Genomic DNA, 17662 nt, shown 5'->3' on the forward strand with positions numbered 1-17662 from the left:
GTGAAACACAAAGTGTAATGGAAACTTGTTTGGACACAGTCATATCTCCTTTGAGCCAAGCTTCAAAGAAAGGAACAACTACAGTGAAATACAAATCAGTTTCTTTTGCAAACTTTTTATACTAAACTAGTCATGAGATAGAGGAAGGCATCCATGTTCAACAGCAAAATTCATAATTGTGTTTCCATTTGTATGCACTTTTTTGGGGCACTTAACCAACTTGCTATAATGGCTAGATCAGAAGAATCCCTATAATGTTCACTTGTGCTGCACACATTGACACACAAATTATATTCCACAAAGTGAGAACAAACTGCTGCCTTTGATACCATGCGATTACCGAAATCAAAGGGATCAGGGAAGGATCAGGCCTACAGTTTAATGACAGCTTTTGCCTAAGCAGCACAAATAACAGGTATCACCAAGGGCTTCAATGGTTAAAATGGTTGGTTGAAAAGGGTAGACTACAAATTGTAACCTCTAACACTGGTTTCTGCTAACCTAAAAGCCTTCTGCATTAGTGGGTTGGTTCTTGTGTATGCTATGGATTTGTGTCACACCTTAATGTTATTTTATTAATCATAAATTTGGAATAGTTTGGCAATATCTGAAACTATTTTTGCACGCATAAGTTAAATATAATTCTGCAGCACTGGGATACACTTGTGCTGAGCATTATGTATTGCACCATAGTGTACAACACTTCTGTGTGCACAGACCCATTATCTTCACACTGCACTTCCAGCATCCCTGCCCTGGCTTTGCACACGTCTCGTCTGTCCACCTTTCTTCAAAATTAGGAATATTTTAGTAGCGGGTGTAAAGCTTACTAAGCATAAGTCTTATGTCATTTTTAAAACACTTAAAACACACGTCAAATACTCTGGAAATACACTTGGGTTGATGTACAACCCAAGAATGAGTGATTTAAACAAGGGAAGACCCACTCTGCCACAGAACACCCAGGATGCAAATTCTGCTGAGTCAGTGTGACTCTAATTGCACAGCTAACACTTTTTGCACACATTTTGGGCAGTGTGGAAAACTAAACTGATCAGACAAACCAGCAACCTTAGCGTGCTCAGGGATGACTGATCATTTAAACCACCAATCGCAGACCCCAGCATCACCGAAAGGGGCTGGCCTCTCCCCGCTATAGGTCCCCTCCTGCACAGCAACACCAATCGCTTCCGTGCAGCGCACTCGCCTTATATCCAACCAGTTGCGTCACATGGCCGCCAAACTGACACCCCCAAGGGCCAATCAGCGTCGCACATCCGAGGGCCCTCGAACTCCTCCACCAATCACAAAGCGAAGGGGCGTGCTTCGGGACATCTCCCTGTTCCGTGTGAAAACTTTGCCGGTTCGGGTGCAAACTTTCAAACCGTCTGCAAACAACAGCGGCTTGTGGACCGGGCAGCCGTGCGTCGTGTTCCCCCGAACCTTTTCCTTCATTTTGTTTCCTTTCATTGATACGGAACAGCTCAAGGGACGCACAGGGACACCCCTAAGAGGACATCTTCCCCCCCCCCGTCCTAACAAAGCGTTCAGACACATCGATAATGGAAGCGCTGCGAATCGGTCTCTGATTGACAGCCGGCAGCCTCGGTCTCTCCTGGCTGGACTACGGTAACCCGATGGATCCATTTCCCGGGAATACAGATACGCCGATTTGAAACCTAACCGATCTGACCATTCTTTCGTGAGATCCGTGTTTTTTTTTTTCTTCCATCACCCACCCATTCTTTATGTGCATCAATTAAACACAACTCTGCGCTGAAGTGTTTCGCCCATTTCTCCTCGTTTTCCGCTGGAAATGCCTGGCATTGTCTGATGGTCCTCCCTCGCCGCACGGCTGAATTGTAGTGGAAAGCGGTCGGGAGACGCCGGCGCCTCTGCAGCGGGGAAGATGGCTTGCGAGCCCAACCGGGTGCGACTGCTATGCATGCTGGCCTTGACGTCCGTCTTCTTCGTCGTGGAGGTGGTGGTCAGCCGAATCACGCAGTCGCTGGCCATGCTGTCGGACTCCTTCCACATGCTGTCGGATGTCATCGCCCTGATCGTGGCTCTGGTGGCCGTCCGGTTCGCCGAGAAGACGCAGTCGACCAGCAAGAACACCTTCGGCTGGATCCGGGCGGAGGTGATGGGCGCCCTGGTGAACGCCGTGTTCCTCACCGCGCTGTGCTTCACCATCGTGCTGGAGGCCGTGGAGCGCTTCACCGAGCCGCATGAGATCGAGAACCCGCTGGTGGTGATCGGGGTCGGGGCGGCGGGGCTGCTGGTCAACCTGCTGGGGCTGTGCATGTTCCACGGCCACGCCGGCGGGGGCCACGGACACTCACACGGGGGCCACTCGCACGGGAGTAAGAAGCACAAAAGGGGCAAGATGGGCAAATGCGACAGGCCGTCCGGCAATGGGTCATCATCGGGCGAGGAGACCAATAACCTGGTGGGCAGCTGCAGCAGCCCCAACGGAGTGACCGCTGACAGGCCGGACCCGCACGGTGCGTATGGGGTTTGAACATTACAATCCATACAGCTAATGCATCCGTGTGTGTTGACATGTACTGTAGCTCACAATGATCACAGGCGAATGTAAGCAATGTTTAAATTGAATTCTCCATTCCCATTGTGGATTTGGTGCTTGCTATAATACAGTACTATATGAGGATGCGCTGAATGGCAACATGTCTCGTAGCACACATGCACATCTAAAAGTGTTTTTGTTTTATTCTGCTTTAACCTCCAAAGCAATGGATGACTTTATATTTTAACTTCAAATCACTGCAAACACAAGCCACAACCACAGCTACAAATCACACATTGCATAATCATACACTTATTTGAATGTGTGTCCCGTTCACATGTCTCGCAGGACATGTCCCATATGACACGCATGTATAACAGCCATCTGTTGTTAAGATAATGAATCAATAGAATAATTGCCTGTCATCTGTCTACAGAGGACGTGTGTGCATTATTTTTCTACTCGTTATACTTTATTTGCATCAGAATTGAAAGCCTATGTAAACTTTTACGAATTAGACATTTGTTTAGTGTCCCCCAACCCATATAGATGTTTGAAATAGGACTATGTCTCAGTGGAAGTATATATTTTTCATATGTTCAGGATCACATCATTTAGTTCATGATGGTGTGTGTGCGCTACTGTTTTTGTGAGTATATGGTTTTGTTAACTGCACTAATACATGCTATCAAAACCAAGTGTCTTTCTTATGTTATTCTCTGTAATATCTATTGGCTAATTATAGACGGCAAGGATAGTGATATTTTGAGTTTTTCTACCAAACTGCACTAGGCACATTGATGTAAGCACATTAGTAATGCTACTCATAACAATTTTTAAGCTAGTCATAGAAATGCTGGTAAGGTTTTGTTGAAAGTAATGACTAATGTATTATGACTCACCATAATGCTGATTTCTAAAACTCATCGCTGGTTGTCAACAGAAAGTAGATCACAAGACTATTCTCTGGCTTAGTCTTTTGAAATTACAATGTTGAATGAACAGGACATTAGAAAATCATGTATGAGAGCTTCCTGGGAGAAAATGTATGAACTACTCTCAATGACCAAGGGATGAAGTTAATGTATACTGACATGTTACAATTTGGTTCAGATAGTTTTCATGCAGTATTCAGTACTTTATAGGGAAGAGGAAAGTTGCAATATTTTCTTAAGCATTACATTATCCTCCTCCATTCAATGTAGTTTTTCATTATTGTAGTTGGCAACACTCCTATGCTTAAAAAGGGAAAGCATTCCCTATCGCTATGCAGCTATAAGACGGCAAACAAACCAATATAATCCAGAAAAAAATATTATATATAGCTTTGGGCATAATGTCTCTGTTTGAGCAGACAAAATGCCAGTGCATGTTCGTACCACAAAATATGCATGTCACAAGAAAGTCCAACTACTACTATTTTCATACTCTTGCAGATGCGTTAGAAATTGTCACAGCAGTATAAATCATTAGTTTAAATTGTCTTTTACTCTCCTGTCACTATTTACATGAAGGCCTGTTGCAGCTGATTCTTGTGCTTTGTCTGCTGCCTATTAAATGGATTTCTGAAATTGCCATTGAAAGTGATTGAACCATTTGCAGGCATTTTCATAATGGGGGCTTAAACACTCTTTAATACAAGGTCAAAAACATCAGGTTTATGTTGCAGCCTTTCTCACAACCATTCCCCAGTTAAGCCATTGGTCTAAGACTGAAATGTATCTCTCTTGGTTGGAATGCAGCTCCCTCCCTGGGCCAACAAATTACAGAAATGCTGACTATGGAAGCTTTTGGAAAGAGCTGGGGCCTTAAACAGACTTTTTAATCCAAGAGGTAGCCAGGGTAGAAAGCACTTTGGAGAGCCAGACACAATTCCACTATGCTACATTCCTGTATTTGTCATATTACAGATTACAAATATCTTTATGAAGGGTTGTCTGTTTATTCTTCCATTAGACTAAGTTTTGCCTGTGTTAAAACTTGATCTATGTTTTAACCAATGTTTTTGTGAACTCAACCAGTCATCTTCAGTCTCTCCTTCATGTTCTGGCAGTCACCCTGAAGCAGTGTAGATGGGCTTCACTGAAAAGCCATTATTTAGTCTATGCATTACAAAAGGAGGATTTGTAGGTAATTCCTGTAATTAATATTCTAATCTTGTTCATATTATCCTGCTTGAACAGCAACATTTGAGGGCTTTATTATAAGAACAAACTGTAGGCTTCTACATTGCTGGAGATATTCAGTTCCTGTATGAAATCCGTTTTATTATTTTGAATTTTTGGATTTATTTTTTCCTGATTTCGGATTTTTCATTTTTCAAAAACGTGGGGGGTGGGGGTAGGTGGATAACTTGTTTTACAAGTTTGTACTTTGTTTTTGACGTTCAAGCACCCATTTTTATTAATATTGCAGAGGGGAGCCCTGAAACATTAAGATCTGACATTATTAGCAGATGGACCTCATTTACCCACCGAACCAGATTTTAAATGCCCCATTAAAAGTCCAAAACCCTTGTATTTGTTAAGACTAACTATATATCTATAAACGACATTATAATACTATTCAAATAGGATATATCTCTGTTATACAAGTTTGGGGTCACTTAGAAATGTCCTTGTTTTCAAAAGAAAATAAAAATTTAATAATTAAAATAACATCAAATTGATCAGAAATACAGTGTAGACATTGTTAATGTAGTAAATGACTATTGTAGCAGAAATGGCTGATTTGTAATGGAATATCTACACAGGCGTACAGAGGCCCATTATCAGCAAACATCAGTCCTGTGTTCCAATGACACGTTGTGTTTGCTAATCCAAGTTTATCATTTTAAAAGGCTAATTGATCATTAGAAAACCCTTTTGTAATTATGTTAGCACAGCTGAAAACTGTTGTGCTGATTAAAGAAGCAATAAAACTGGCCTTTAGACTAGTTGAGTATCTGGAGCATCAGCAATTGTGGGTTTGATTACAGGCTCAAAATGGCCAGAAACAAATAACTTTCTTCTGAAACTCCTCAGTCTATTCTTGTTCTGAGAAATGAAGGCTATTCAATGAAAAATTAGAAATTGCCAAGAAACTGAAGATCTCGTACAACGCTATGTACTACTCCCTTCACAGAACAGCTCAAACTGGCTCTAACCAGAATAGAAAGAGGAGTGGGAGGCCCCAGCGCACAACTGAGCAAGAGGACAAATACATTAGAGTGTCTCGTCTGAGAAACAGATGCCTCACAGGTCCTCAACTGGCAGCTTCATTAAATAGTACCCGCAATACACCAGTCTCAATGTCAACAGTGAAGAGGCACCTCTGGGATCTCAGACTGGCCAATAAAAAGAAAAGATTAAGATGGGAAAAAGAACACAGACACTGGACAGAGGAAGATTGGAAAAAAGTGTTATGGACAGGCGAATCTAAGTTTGAGGTGTTCGGGTCGCAAAGAAGAACATTTGTGAGATGCAGACCAAATGAAAAGATGCTGGAGGAGTGCTTGACGCCATCTGTCAAGCATGGTGGAGGCAATGTGATGGTCTGGGGCTGCTTTGGTGGTGGTAAAGTGGGAGATTTGTATAGGGTATAAGGGATCTTGAAGAAGGAAGGCTATCACTCAATTTTTCAATGCCATGCCATACCCTGTGGACAGCACTTGATTGGAGCCAATTTCCTCCTACAACAGGACAATGACCCAAATCACAGCTCCAAACTATGCAAGAACTATTTAGGGAATAAGCAGTCCGCTGGTATTCTGTCTGTAATGGAGTGGCCAGCACAGTCACCGGATCTCAACCCTATTGAGCTGTTGTGGGAGCAGCTTGTCTGTATGGTATGCAAGAAGTGCCCATCAAGCCAATCCAGCTTGTGGGAGGTGCTTCAGGAAGCCTGGGGTGAAATCTCTCCAGATTACCTCAACAAATTGACAACTAGAATGCCAAAGGTCTGCGAGGCTGTAATTGCTGCAAATGGAGGATTCTTTGACGAAAGCAAAGTTTGAAGGACACTATTATTATTTCAATTAAAAATAATTATTTCTAACCTTGTGAATGACTATATTTCCTATTCATTTTGCTATATTTCCTATTCACTAATTTCATGTAAAACAATGATATTTCTAAGTGACCCCAAACTTTTGAACAGTAGTGTATCTCTATCTCTATAGATAGTGGCACTTTGCTATTGTTTTTGTGTTTACAGGTCGTGTATAGTGTCTGAAAGGTGCTAAAAAGCTTCTTATTATACATACACTGTTTTATATAATATATATATATATATAATATGGTTGTTTAAACTGCCTGTTTTAATGTGTTCGAGTGCCTGATTCAGTTTTTTAACCTGAATTCTGTGATTCCGTCCGTGTTCTCCACAATGCAGATTTCATATAGCCCTACTATTACTACATGCCCTGTGCTTACAAATTGTGAATTTAAATGTCTTACAGTCCTACACATAAAGTGATGTTAAATAGCAGGTTGAATCTTTCCTCCAGTTTGGCGTGTCTACATGGAGGTAGTCTAGATTGCTTGCTTTATGAATTTTTGACTGCGCTTGTTAGTTGCAAGTATCCATGCAATTAATACTTTTTTTTTCTTTTACTTTTTAGCTGTAGAAATACCCCAGATCCTTGTTAATCATTTCAAATAAAGTGAAGTTTCAATTTCCTTATCTCTTTATGATTTCCAGACCTCTGCTAATAAATATCATAAAATAATATAATCTCTGATGGTGACATAGATGACATCTGTCAAGAGCGAGGCTGCCAGGCTCAAGGGTCTATGCCTTCCTGTTTTGTGCTTTACAGATGCAGGAAAATAAAATCTAATCAATGATCCTTTTCATACCACACACACAATAATGGAATATAAAGTTTAAATAAAACCAGGTTTATTTATAGGTTGATAACTTTTAGTGGTTCAAATATGGTTTTGCCTTGCTACTTTGAGTAGGTTTGAAAGACATGGAGAAGTGGTCCCTGAGAAATGTATAATTTGTCACTTTAATGTAGGTCTTGTGCAATTCTGATTTCCCTCTCTGTTCTTCTTTTCCTCCACACATTGTGCAATTATCTACTGACATAATAAAATCTGTAGAGCTAATGGTTTCATGCCTTGACTGGATTCTTCTGGAACTTTGAGTTATTTCAAGTTGGTGTTGATCTTAAATAGTTTTATTCTGTGGAAGTATTTTGCTTTAAAGGTTGATTTTCAGCTTTACAGAAAGCATCCTCTCTATGTATTTAGAGTATTCAAAATTTTGCTAATTCAGAAATGTCTGTCACTTTAGAATAATCTCTCAAGGATTATAGCATTTAGGGTAGATGTTTGCTGTAATGTGCTTCCATAAAATGCATCGGATGACCAGGATATTTTCAGCTTTGCTGCTGAAATAATAAGCACAAACTTGACCCTCAGTTTAAATTAAAGCGACATAGTACTGATGCAGTACTGAACGTATAGACAGTTAAGAGCTGTAATGAGGTATACATTTTGACTCTGAGGACAAGGGAAAATTTACTGTTGGAAGCTGTATAGACCTACACTGTAAATTACACTTTACCATCTGGCCTGCTCTGAGTGGTGTTGTATTTTCACACTGGCTTTCTAGGGTGTTGGGTGTTTAAAATGGAGAATCGAGACTCTGTCAGGCTCTGTCAGTTTCAATGAATGGGTTCCATTTTCTTCTTTTGAAACCAGACCATTGCAGGTACCATGTTATATATTGTCCGAAGTAGGAAGCTAAGCCAGACCATTAGCCAATGATTAATAGTGCTGCAGTGCCCAATTGTAATGCCTCTCTGAGGGCAGACTATATCTTATCTTCTGTTCATTTGAAGACTAAGATTATTTTTATTATTTTGGCTTGTTTTATAAATTGAGACACCTTTCTATGGAATGTTGAAGACCTTTCAAAAACCAAAATAAGAGAAAATCTGTGGGAGATCCATTGGTTACAAAATAGAGAATCCAATTCATTTCTTGCACTTGGGTGGAAAGAACAAGTGCAAATTGAAATTAAAAAAAAAAAAAAAAAGTATGAAAGCTGCTCTAAGAAATTGTGATTTGAGTTGTCAAGTCCTGCTGTGCCAAACATAACCAGCAGCTTTAACTCTCCATTCCCAATTGCAGTATTATACAGTAGGTTTGCATTATAGGCTTCTTTCCATAGGTGATCACTCTGAATCAACAAGGATCACCCCATGTACAGACACCGCAATAGTTAACGTTGGGACATAATACTAACAAAAGCTTGTAGATTAGTACAGTGCTGTTTGTGCGAGCTTCGCCTGCTCCCCATCACTTGTAGTATTTAATTTGAAACCTGTGCTCCACAGATCTGCTGCAGGACAACAGCCTGGAGGTGCAGATGAACGGGATCACGCCCTACGAGGAGCTGGAGCCTGGCACTGACTCAGGCTCGCAGCTCAACATGCGGGGCGTGTTCCTGCACGTGCTGGGCGACGCACTGGGCTCCGTCATCGTGGTGATCAACGCCACCATCTTCACCTTCGTGTGGCGGCCCTGTGATCCCGAGCTGCCCTGTGTCAACCCCTGCATGGATAGCCACTGCACGGATCATGAGCACATCAACCACACGCTGGTCAGCCTGCTCAACAACGGCAGCCAGACGGTCACCTCGGCCGGGCCCTGCTGGGTGCTCTACCTGGATCCCACACTCTGCATTATCATGGTGTGCATCCTCCTCTACACCACCTACCCTCTGCTGAAGGAGTCGGCGCTCATCCTTCTGCAGACGGTCCCCAAGCAGATCGACATGCACCGGCTCAATGAGAAGCTGGGCAGCGTGGAAGGAGTGCTGGCCGTCCACGAGCTGCACATCTGGCAGCTGGCGGGCAGCCGCATCATAGCAACGGCTCACATCAAGTGCCAGGACCCCGCCTCCTACATGGACGTGGCAAAGCGCATCAAGGACTTCTTCCACGACGAGGGCATCCACGCCACCACCATCCAGCCCGAGTTTGCCACCGTCAACTCTGAGTCCCGCATCTCCCTGTGTGAGCTCTCCTGCCGGACCCAGTGTGCCCCAAAGCTGTGCTGCGGGGCGGCTGACAAGGCTGCCCTGGGCCCAGAAAAGAAGGCTGGGGACAAGGCCGTGGGCCTGCCCGACGCCCGCCTGGAGATCATCAACGAGTCACCTGAGCACGTCTCTCGGGACCGAGTCGCAATGGTTGCCATGCCAGAAGTCAGCCTGAGCGAGGTGGAGTCGTCGCTCTGAATATACCTCCGAGAGAGGGGGCGGGGGGGTTGCAGGTGAGGGGGCACATGCAGTGCAGCTCTCTGTGTAGGCCCTGAGTGTCGAGCCAAACATTCACCCTTCATCTCAGCCCGTCATTGCAAATGGGGAACCTCCCGCCCCCGCCTCTCCCTCCTGCAGCGGTATGGTCATTCATGTTGTCACTTCACAGACGCGTGGTTAGAAACTCTTGCATGCGTTTAATTATCACTGCTTTGTGATAAGCTGTTGGATGGTGTAATCGTGCCAAAGCCTCTCAACACAGGATTTCAGGACTGTTCCACTGTTGTGACAACCAACCAACCATAAAAACATGCAAAACAAAGGTTACCAGTCAAGAAGACTACATCACCCAGATAGATGGCATCTGCTTTACTGTAGACATATTTTCATGTGAACTTTTCTGAATAGGTATAAAAATGTTTTTAGTAGGCTTGGACAATATCTTTTTGTCAGACTTTTTAGCCCATGTATGAAAAGTTATTTTATATGCATATAAAATAATTTATGTATTTAATTACATTTATTAGGATTGGATTTTTTTTCCACTAGGTATACATCAATTTCTCCCTCTCCCACGTAAAGGTATTTGCATCAGTAGAGAAGATGACGAAACTGATGTTTCTGCCCTGTTTCAGCATAGCGCAGATTCTGTGCTGGACTGTGTATTTTGTTAGGTACTGATTTTTTGTTTTGTGTTCTGTTTTTCAGTTTTGTCTGGTAATTGAATTGTGTTTAAAAAGTTTAACTATTCTTGATGTAGAAGACAAGGGACAACTTAAAACACATTTTAATGTAGATTCTTATTCCAAATAGCACTTTTTGGAAACAAAATGGCCTCATAAAACATCATGTATAGAGGAGCTAAATGAGTTCTCGTCACAGTGAAGAAACAAAATGCTAACAATTACTGGAGCTGCAGTGAAAGGCAGTTTTTCCTCTCTGACAGTTATGTAGTCATGTGCTGTTCCACCATGCAAGTGTTGGCAACCCTGTGAAACTCACAGGCCATGCGGTAATATACCAGTGATGGGATCTAGGAGCCTGTGTGTACCGAACCCGGTTGTTTTTCAAGGGGTTTGATATTAATATGGATCCAACGTACTAGGAGCTGTCAATATTCTGCCATTTTATTTCATGGTTGTATAGGGGGGGTTCTCCACATTCAGTTTATGCATTGTAGAGTTAACACACTGGGACTGCTAGGACACTCCTGTGCAGAACACCCCCTTGACAACCACATGATCTGTTGCCGCCTTGGCAACTGGATAAATATTCAATATGTTCTCAACTGAAGTTATGCAGGGGGGTGCCTTCTAGTCATATAGGTCTCGGAAAACAATGTATAAAAAAAACCGATATACGTGGTATAATTTAAGCCACTGTTTTGTGTGAAGCCAGCCTTGTTAATTGCAAAGTTGCCAGTATGTGTTATATGATGCTTGAAACCCCCTCACTTTTGCATCCTAGAGATAGATTGAATGCTATTTGCTATAAAAGATTTCATTGGTAGCAAGCACTTTTTAGTTTATATTTTGTTAGTTTTGTTTTCTGCAGTGATCATTTCCCTGCATCTATAAAATACAGGCCGCGTTATTGAGATCTAATAAAGCACCTTGTCATTGTGGAAGGCTAGTGTGCATTTGTGCTGCACGCTCCGAGACTCCTGTACGCTAAAGTGAATTACAGAGTTATTAGTCAGTTTCTGCTGCGCAAGTGCAAACAAAACAAACGCAATGTAATTTCAAAAGGGGCCATTGTACATCTGTTTAACAGTGCCATTAAGGCGCCTGCCTCTCATTGCAACACAGTGTTGGAAGGAGTCAGGACTTGTCTGCACTGCTACCTTCTGTGATTGACAGTTAATGAGGAGCCATCATAGGAGGAATGGAAGGACAAAGCTATGTACCTTTTTACATTTTTTTTTGTGATGAGGACAGGCCACCAACAGAAACAAACTGGACAGTTGTATAGTGGGGGTGTTTGTAATTGTAACTGATCCCTGCCCCGCTGCTTCCCAAAACCAGCCCTTACGTAAGGGGCACTACAAAGCATTCCACAGCAGCTCGGTACGACGCTTCGGCCATCTGTCCTCATTATGAATAGAGATGGAAAAATAGGTCTGGCTGGAAGGGGGAGGGATCAGTTTTCCTTTGTAACTCCAGCTTTTCCAGGGGTTAACTGGATTAAATCGCAGCGTGTTAAACAACAGCTTTAATTTTCAAACCGCAACTGCCTCATTATAGTCATTTTATTTTAATCTCGCAAGAATATTTTTTTCCTGTCCATTTTGTCCTCCACCTGTGCATTTTTAACTGGAGTTTTATTTAATTTTAAACCCATATTGATCGTCATTTTTAGTAAATGCAGTGTGGTGCCTGTCTCCCCCACCCCATCCCAATCCCAACCCCATGTCCACACTTCTCTGGTGTTGGAATTGGAGCAGCTGGTCCAGATGGACAGTCCTAATTCAGCCTCTTCCCAGCACTCCCTGTGTGGTTGGTATGGTAGATTCTGAAGTAACCATGAGATGGCATTTTATTTTTATTTTATCTAGATACACAGCCAGTGTAGGAGAAACGTTGTTTCTGATCTTCCATATGTATGAGTCATATATAAAGGAATTTCCCCCCCAATAAACCACTATAGCAAAAGCATTTTCAAAATGTACTGTCAGGTTGTCAGGAAGCTGTGTGTTCTTGCCCATTCTGCAGTCTATGCTATATTGTGAATAGAGTCCTTATGAACATAAGAAATGCATCAACCCCCCCCACCCCTTTGAAATGATGAAGCATATGCAAAACACTGAAATGCATTTATGCTTCTAAGAATAAAAGAGAAGGAACAAAAAAGATTTGGGTGAAAATGTCTATTTCTTGTGCTATGTGAAAATAATGCTGCAATGTTTTCTCACTTCCTAGTTTTTGGATCCAGGGTGAAAAATGTAACCGTGGTTAAATGTCTGTATTCCTAGGTGTTAATCCTTGTGGGGTTTTATATTGTCAAACTTGAGATCATCTCATTTTGCTTTATGTTCATATTCTGCCATAATTTCTACAAAAGCCAACATTGCAAATAACCTTTTTATTTTTACCTCAGCAATTTCTGTAGTTACTCATGAATACCTTGGGTAATCCTGGTGACACTCAGTTAGCACAAGAAGTGAGATGCAGACAGTATACATGATCAGCGTTTTAATGGTGCTTTGTAGCTGTGTGTGCATCGTGAAGTATGTGTTCTGTGTTCCTGCCTTGTGTTCTTCTGCAGCCCAGTCCTTTAGAGTCGGAAATGTATCTAGTTAGACAAGTCAGCTGAAGACAGTCTTTGTGGTCTGTTACAACGTCTGTTATTCTGTTTGGAGTATCTAAGCTGTGCTCTGGCTCAGTAGATTTACAATATATTCTGCTACGTTTAGTAAGATACAACTATCAATGTCTATAAACCACAGCTGGGGTGTAATAAAATGCTAAACTATTTTGTAAAATAAAATAATTGTCATGGCAGATTCAAGTAAAATGTTACTACTACTACACCAGTACTCACTTTTTTTTTTTTTTTTTCACTTATCATTCCTAGATTTAAGCCAGGATTATGATGTTTTAGAAATATTATATTGGTTATGTACTCCTGTAAAGTTCAAAGATTGACAAAAATGTATGTTGCACCACCAAATTGTTTTTTTGTTTGTTTTCTTTCCTTTATTGTTTGTTTCCTCATTGATTATGCAGTAAATATTTAGAGAAAAGTGTCAATGAAACTACTGCTTTCTGAAATAATTCCAATAGATCATTTAACTATCCAGGTATGATTATAAAAAAACAAAAAATCTCTCTCCTAAATAAAAATGAGGTAGTTATTTAAATGTCAGTGGTGAGTCCTCCTTGCTTCTGAGTTTTGTAGACTGATGTCAAGACAGAATCTTTTCAGTTCTGTTAAGAATTTTTCTAAGGATTTTTTATCTCCGTGTTTGGATATACACTTTAACATTGTTTTTATGTTCACAAACCTGGTGCTTTCCGAAGAAAATATATCTGACTGACCTGGAGTAGAATTCATGATTCTGTGATGAAAATGTTTTATCCCGTTAACAAATTGAATCCTCCACTGTTTGATTGGCCTCTGCTTTTATAATATTGACCTATATTCGGTTTACAATGAGGCCTCAAACAGATGCCTTGGTCTTCTGGTTTTCTTTCTGCTACATAACTACTACACTTAGTTTGTGTGTGTGTAAGTGACGTGCGGGTGACACCTTACCAGTGCGTGTCTGTGCTGGAGTGGCTCAGAGGAAAGGCAGAGAAAATAAATTCATCAGAACTTGGGTTCATATGCCCACACAATTATGACAAGAGCTGGTTAAGGACCATGTATTTAGAGGCCATGAATGCAAATACTAATATATATATTTTTAATGTTCTACAACCAAGGTATTTTATCTGGTGAAAGGAAAAAAATTGCATTTATTGCAGTTGGAAATGGAATGTCTGAATCCCCCCATCCCTTTGCGTTTCCCGAACGGTGTTCGAAGGCCGCACTGAACTGCAGAGCTGTGTGTGAGTGTGCCTTCCCCACCACATTGATTTCTGAGCTCATGGTTAGATTTGCAATATGTTTAAATGTAAAAACATCTGTGACAGTGGCTTGTATTAACCCATAAGCAAACCTGTTATGTCAAGATGAATGCAGGCTTTTTGGCCCATTTGTTGTGTGTTACAGTTCATTCTGATGGTTATTTACTTTTACTTTTTAATCCCCCTGGACTGTGCTCCTTCAATTTAAGTGTATTTATGTATGTAAGTAATACATATATTCAATATGTATGTGTATTTTATTATTTATATGGTGAATAACAAGCTTGTCATTTCAAAATCTTGAGGTGGGGTTTATGCTGTGACGCTTCATCTATGTGTGTGGTCATTTTTGGTATTGACAGTACTGATACGAGAAGAACATCAACTAGTTCATGCATTAAAGTGCATAGGAATTAAACTCAGCTGCACCCATTTATAATTTAAACTAAACTTGTGTAATTTAACCAGTTGTCCTTAAATTATCCAACCTCCAAAATAAATAAATACAATAATTGAAACTAAAAATAATTGAAGTCACAATTTAATGTATCTTGATTCAGTACTTTCACCCTTTAGGTTAACCGCCAGTTATTGATTAACTGTTATGTTTTAATCAGTATGTCAGCATAACTTTTTGCTCTTTACACTTGCAGTGAGTGCAAGGTAAAAGATACAGGTTTACAGCCTATATCATGAATCCAGTTCACTGTAGATCTGTGGAGCTGTTCTTTCTTCTCAATCTTTACTCTGCACTGATAGTTGCTCTTTAATGCAGCGCTGCTCAGCACGTGAAAGCAAACTGTACTTATGTGGTCATGTATTTTGCAGCTGTGGTTTAAGAGGACAAACTGTAAATCTCACCACTGTCTGCACAATAGGAGAGTGCTTACTTCTCCAGTAGTACTGGTAGACCTGCGGAGGTCTCTTAAACCCAAGACCTACTAGTGGACCTGTAAGAGACCCGACCATTTGTGCAGTTTAAATCTGTACAAGCCACACAATACTGAATCCGAAATTTTTGGTTTTCTTCCTCTGTAGTGCATAGTACACCGACCGTGGGGTCTGCTATTCTGTGCTGTGACTGTGAATGTTTTCATAACTAGTAAAGCTGTACTATTTTGTTTTCAATAAGTGTTGACAGTCCTGCTTTTTGTACTTTGTCATCCTTTGTGTGAGAAAATAGACCTTTGCATTCAGGCATTCTATCTGGTCACCTAAAGCCAACTTCAAGGCCCTGCTTATGTTAGTCTTTATCTTCATGCAGATAATTGACCAACATGCTTCATGTGCACTTACACTGACATCGAGGCAGAAACACAAAAAAAAGTGTCCTTCACACACAACACCTAACACAAGGTAAATGCAATTCCCCTGAAGTCCTACTTTCGACAATTGTATAGAAGATAAATGTGGTGATTTATTGTGTCAAAGGAACATGATTAACTTTCCTTTGCTGTCTGTGATTCAATTTAAGCCAGTGTGGTGAAGAGAGGCATGCACAAGCTGATATTATTACTGTGCTTTGATTGAAAAACTGTTATTGTGGAGATTGGTTTGTATGGTCAGTGATGTTCATTTACAAGTAGTGAAATGAAATGACAGTGTAATAAATGTAATGAAAACCTATTTTCTTAAAAAGGGTAGATTTATTTCCACATCTTTACATTATTAGCAGCATATATTCATTACAATGATACAACACATGTAGGAAATTGGCATATTCATGTTTTCAAAATGATACTCTGCAACTCACTGCCCCTTACATACATGACCTCAAAGATAGTGCAATGATTACCAGGATATGAAATATGAATTCCTTGGTCTATCAATCCAATTTCCATTTATTGTCTTTTATTATCACATTTCATTGAACATGCTTCTATGTAACCATTTTTTCATTCATTGCACTTTCTACATCTATAATTTCTTTTCCAAAATTGTCTCCTTCACACTTTCCAAATGTCAGATTTATTCCGTGTCAAATGTTGTATAAAAAAAATATCTGATCAAAAAAACAAACAAGTGGTCTGCGGTTTCAGTGATTCATTTCTTTATTTCATGCTTGTTATTGCTTTCTGTGTTTTTTAAGGATTAAGCTTAAAACAATCGACTTGCTTTGTAGTTAATCATTAAAGACGAGTGATCGGTGAAGGCAGAAGAGTACTTGCAGCTGTCAAGGTGGGCTTGTACATTTATATTGAGCCCTTATGATCACTTTGATTGCCACAGAATTGTTCTCATCCTGATTATCAGTATCGGCTTTCATCTGTTGGGTTGTAATGAGATTACCAATTTTATCAACTAAGCCTTTAATTAGATACAGTGAGGGCCAGCAATTGCACTAAAACAACTATAGCCTTTTCTTGGTAGACATGCTTTTGGCACATTTATCTCACAAACTGGGCATTAATGTTGGCTCCTGCAGTTTTGCCGAAACTTGGCAAATAAGCTGGGATTTCTGTATGTTCTCATAGTTCTACTTGAATGTTTTCAATAGCAGAACAATTAGTTCTTTTTACCTTCTTTACTGTCCGGTTTTAGTTGAACTTTGGACATTTGTAACATATATATTAGATCATGTCGTGTTATTTCTGATTGTAATACTATTTGTCATTGAACAAAGCTGAAATGTCTGATAAAGTGGCACGCAAGTAGAACATTTGTTTTACTAGTCATCTTTGAGAGTTGAGAATCCAAAGCTTTTTGTGTGAAGAAGTTAAAGGACAGTCTGATGAACAGCAGTGAAATTAAATGCAGGTTTGGTGGAAGGGTGTTCAAACCCTTTATTTGAAACCATGTTATCCAGGTTATTCCTTTAGTTTCACAATATACTAACTGAAAATGTATCATTTTATATAAAGATGCAAACATTTCCTACACAGCCAATTCAAAAGACTTAAAGATCTGATTGGCTCCGTCTCCCACGTCAGTTTTTCCCAAGACGAACCTCCAAATCCTCTAAGCCTCGAGTGGTCTCACCCGACAGACTGAATTCCTGAATCCGTGTTAAGTTTACTGACACTCTTTGATAATTTAAACCTCTTGATGTGCTTTTCAGAAACAACATATGAGGGAAATAACTAATGGTCGCTGTTCTCCCTAAAATGTGACTGAGAAAATAACTGGAATCCGTTGTTCTGTTCGTTAAAATAACCACAAACATAAGATCAATTCTGTATGCTGGTTTAGTCCTAAATGGGAAGGTGTTCAGTTTTGAATGTTTAGTCTTCCTGTTCACTGTTACTCACACATTCAATCTATCTAGTTAATACTTGCTAATAATCCTACTATTATTATTATTATTATTATTATTATT

General features: G+C 40.5%; 1 protein-coding gene across 1 annotated transcript; it reads left to right on the top strand.

The window, feature by feature from the left end:
• Window positions 1-1318: 1318 nt before the first annotated feature.
• Window positions 1319-15972, top strand: slc30a1a (solute carrier family 30 member 1a). The gene is made up of 2 exons (XM_066706582.1): window positions 1319-2504; window positions 8856-15972. Exons 1-2 carry the CDS (start codon window positions 1910-1912, stop codon window positions 9755-9757), a joined length of 1497 nt encoding a protein of 498 aa, XP_066562679.1. The 5' UTR covers window positions 1319-1909; the 3' UTR covers window positions 9758-15972.
• Window positions 15973-17662: the final 1690 nt, after the last annotated feature.

Source organism: Amia ocellicauda, chromosome 1, assembly GCF_036373705.1.
Source record: "Amia ocellicauda isolate fAmiCal2 chromosome 1, fAmiCal2.hap1, whole genome shotgun sequence".
NCBI classification, from domain to species: domain Eukaryota; kingdom Metazoa; phylum Chordata; class Actinopteri; order Amiiformes; family Amiidae; genus Amia; species Amia ocellicauda.

What these genes read in the sequence shown, in the direction of transcription:
- slc30a1a (XM_066706582.1), top strand. Translation starts at nt 1,910, where the DNA reads ATGGCTTGCGAGCCCAACCGGGTGCGACTGCTATGCATGCTGGCCTTG. An exon ending in TGACAGGCCGGACCCGCACG is followed by an intron (nt 2,505 to 8,855) that starts GTGCGTATGGGG and finishes TGTGCTCCACAG; the next exon opens with ATCTGCTGCAGGACAACAGC.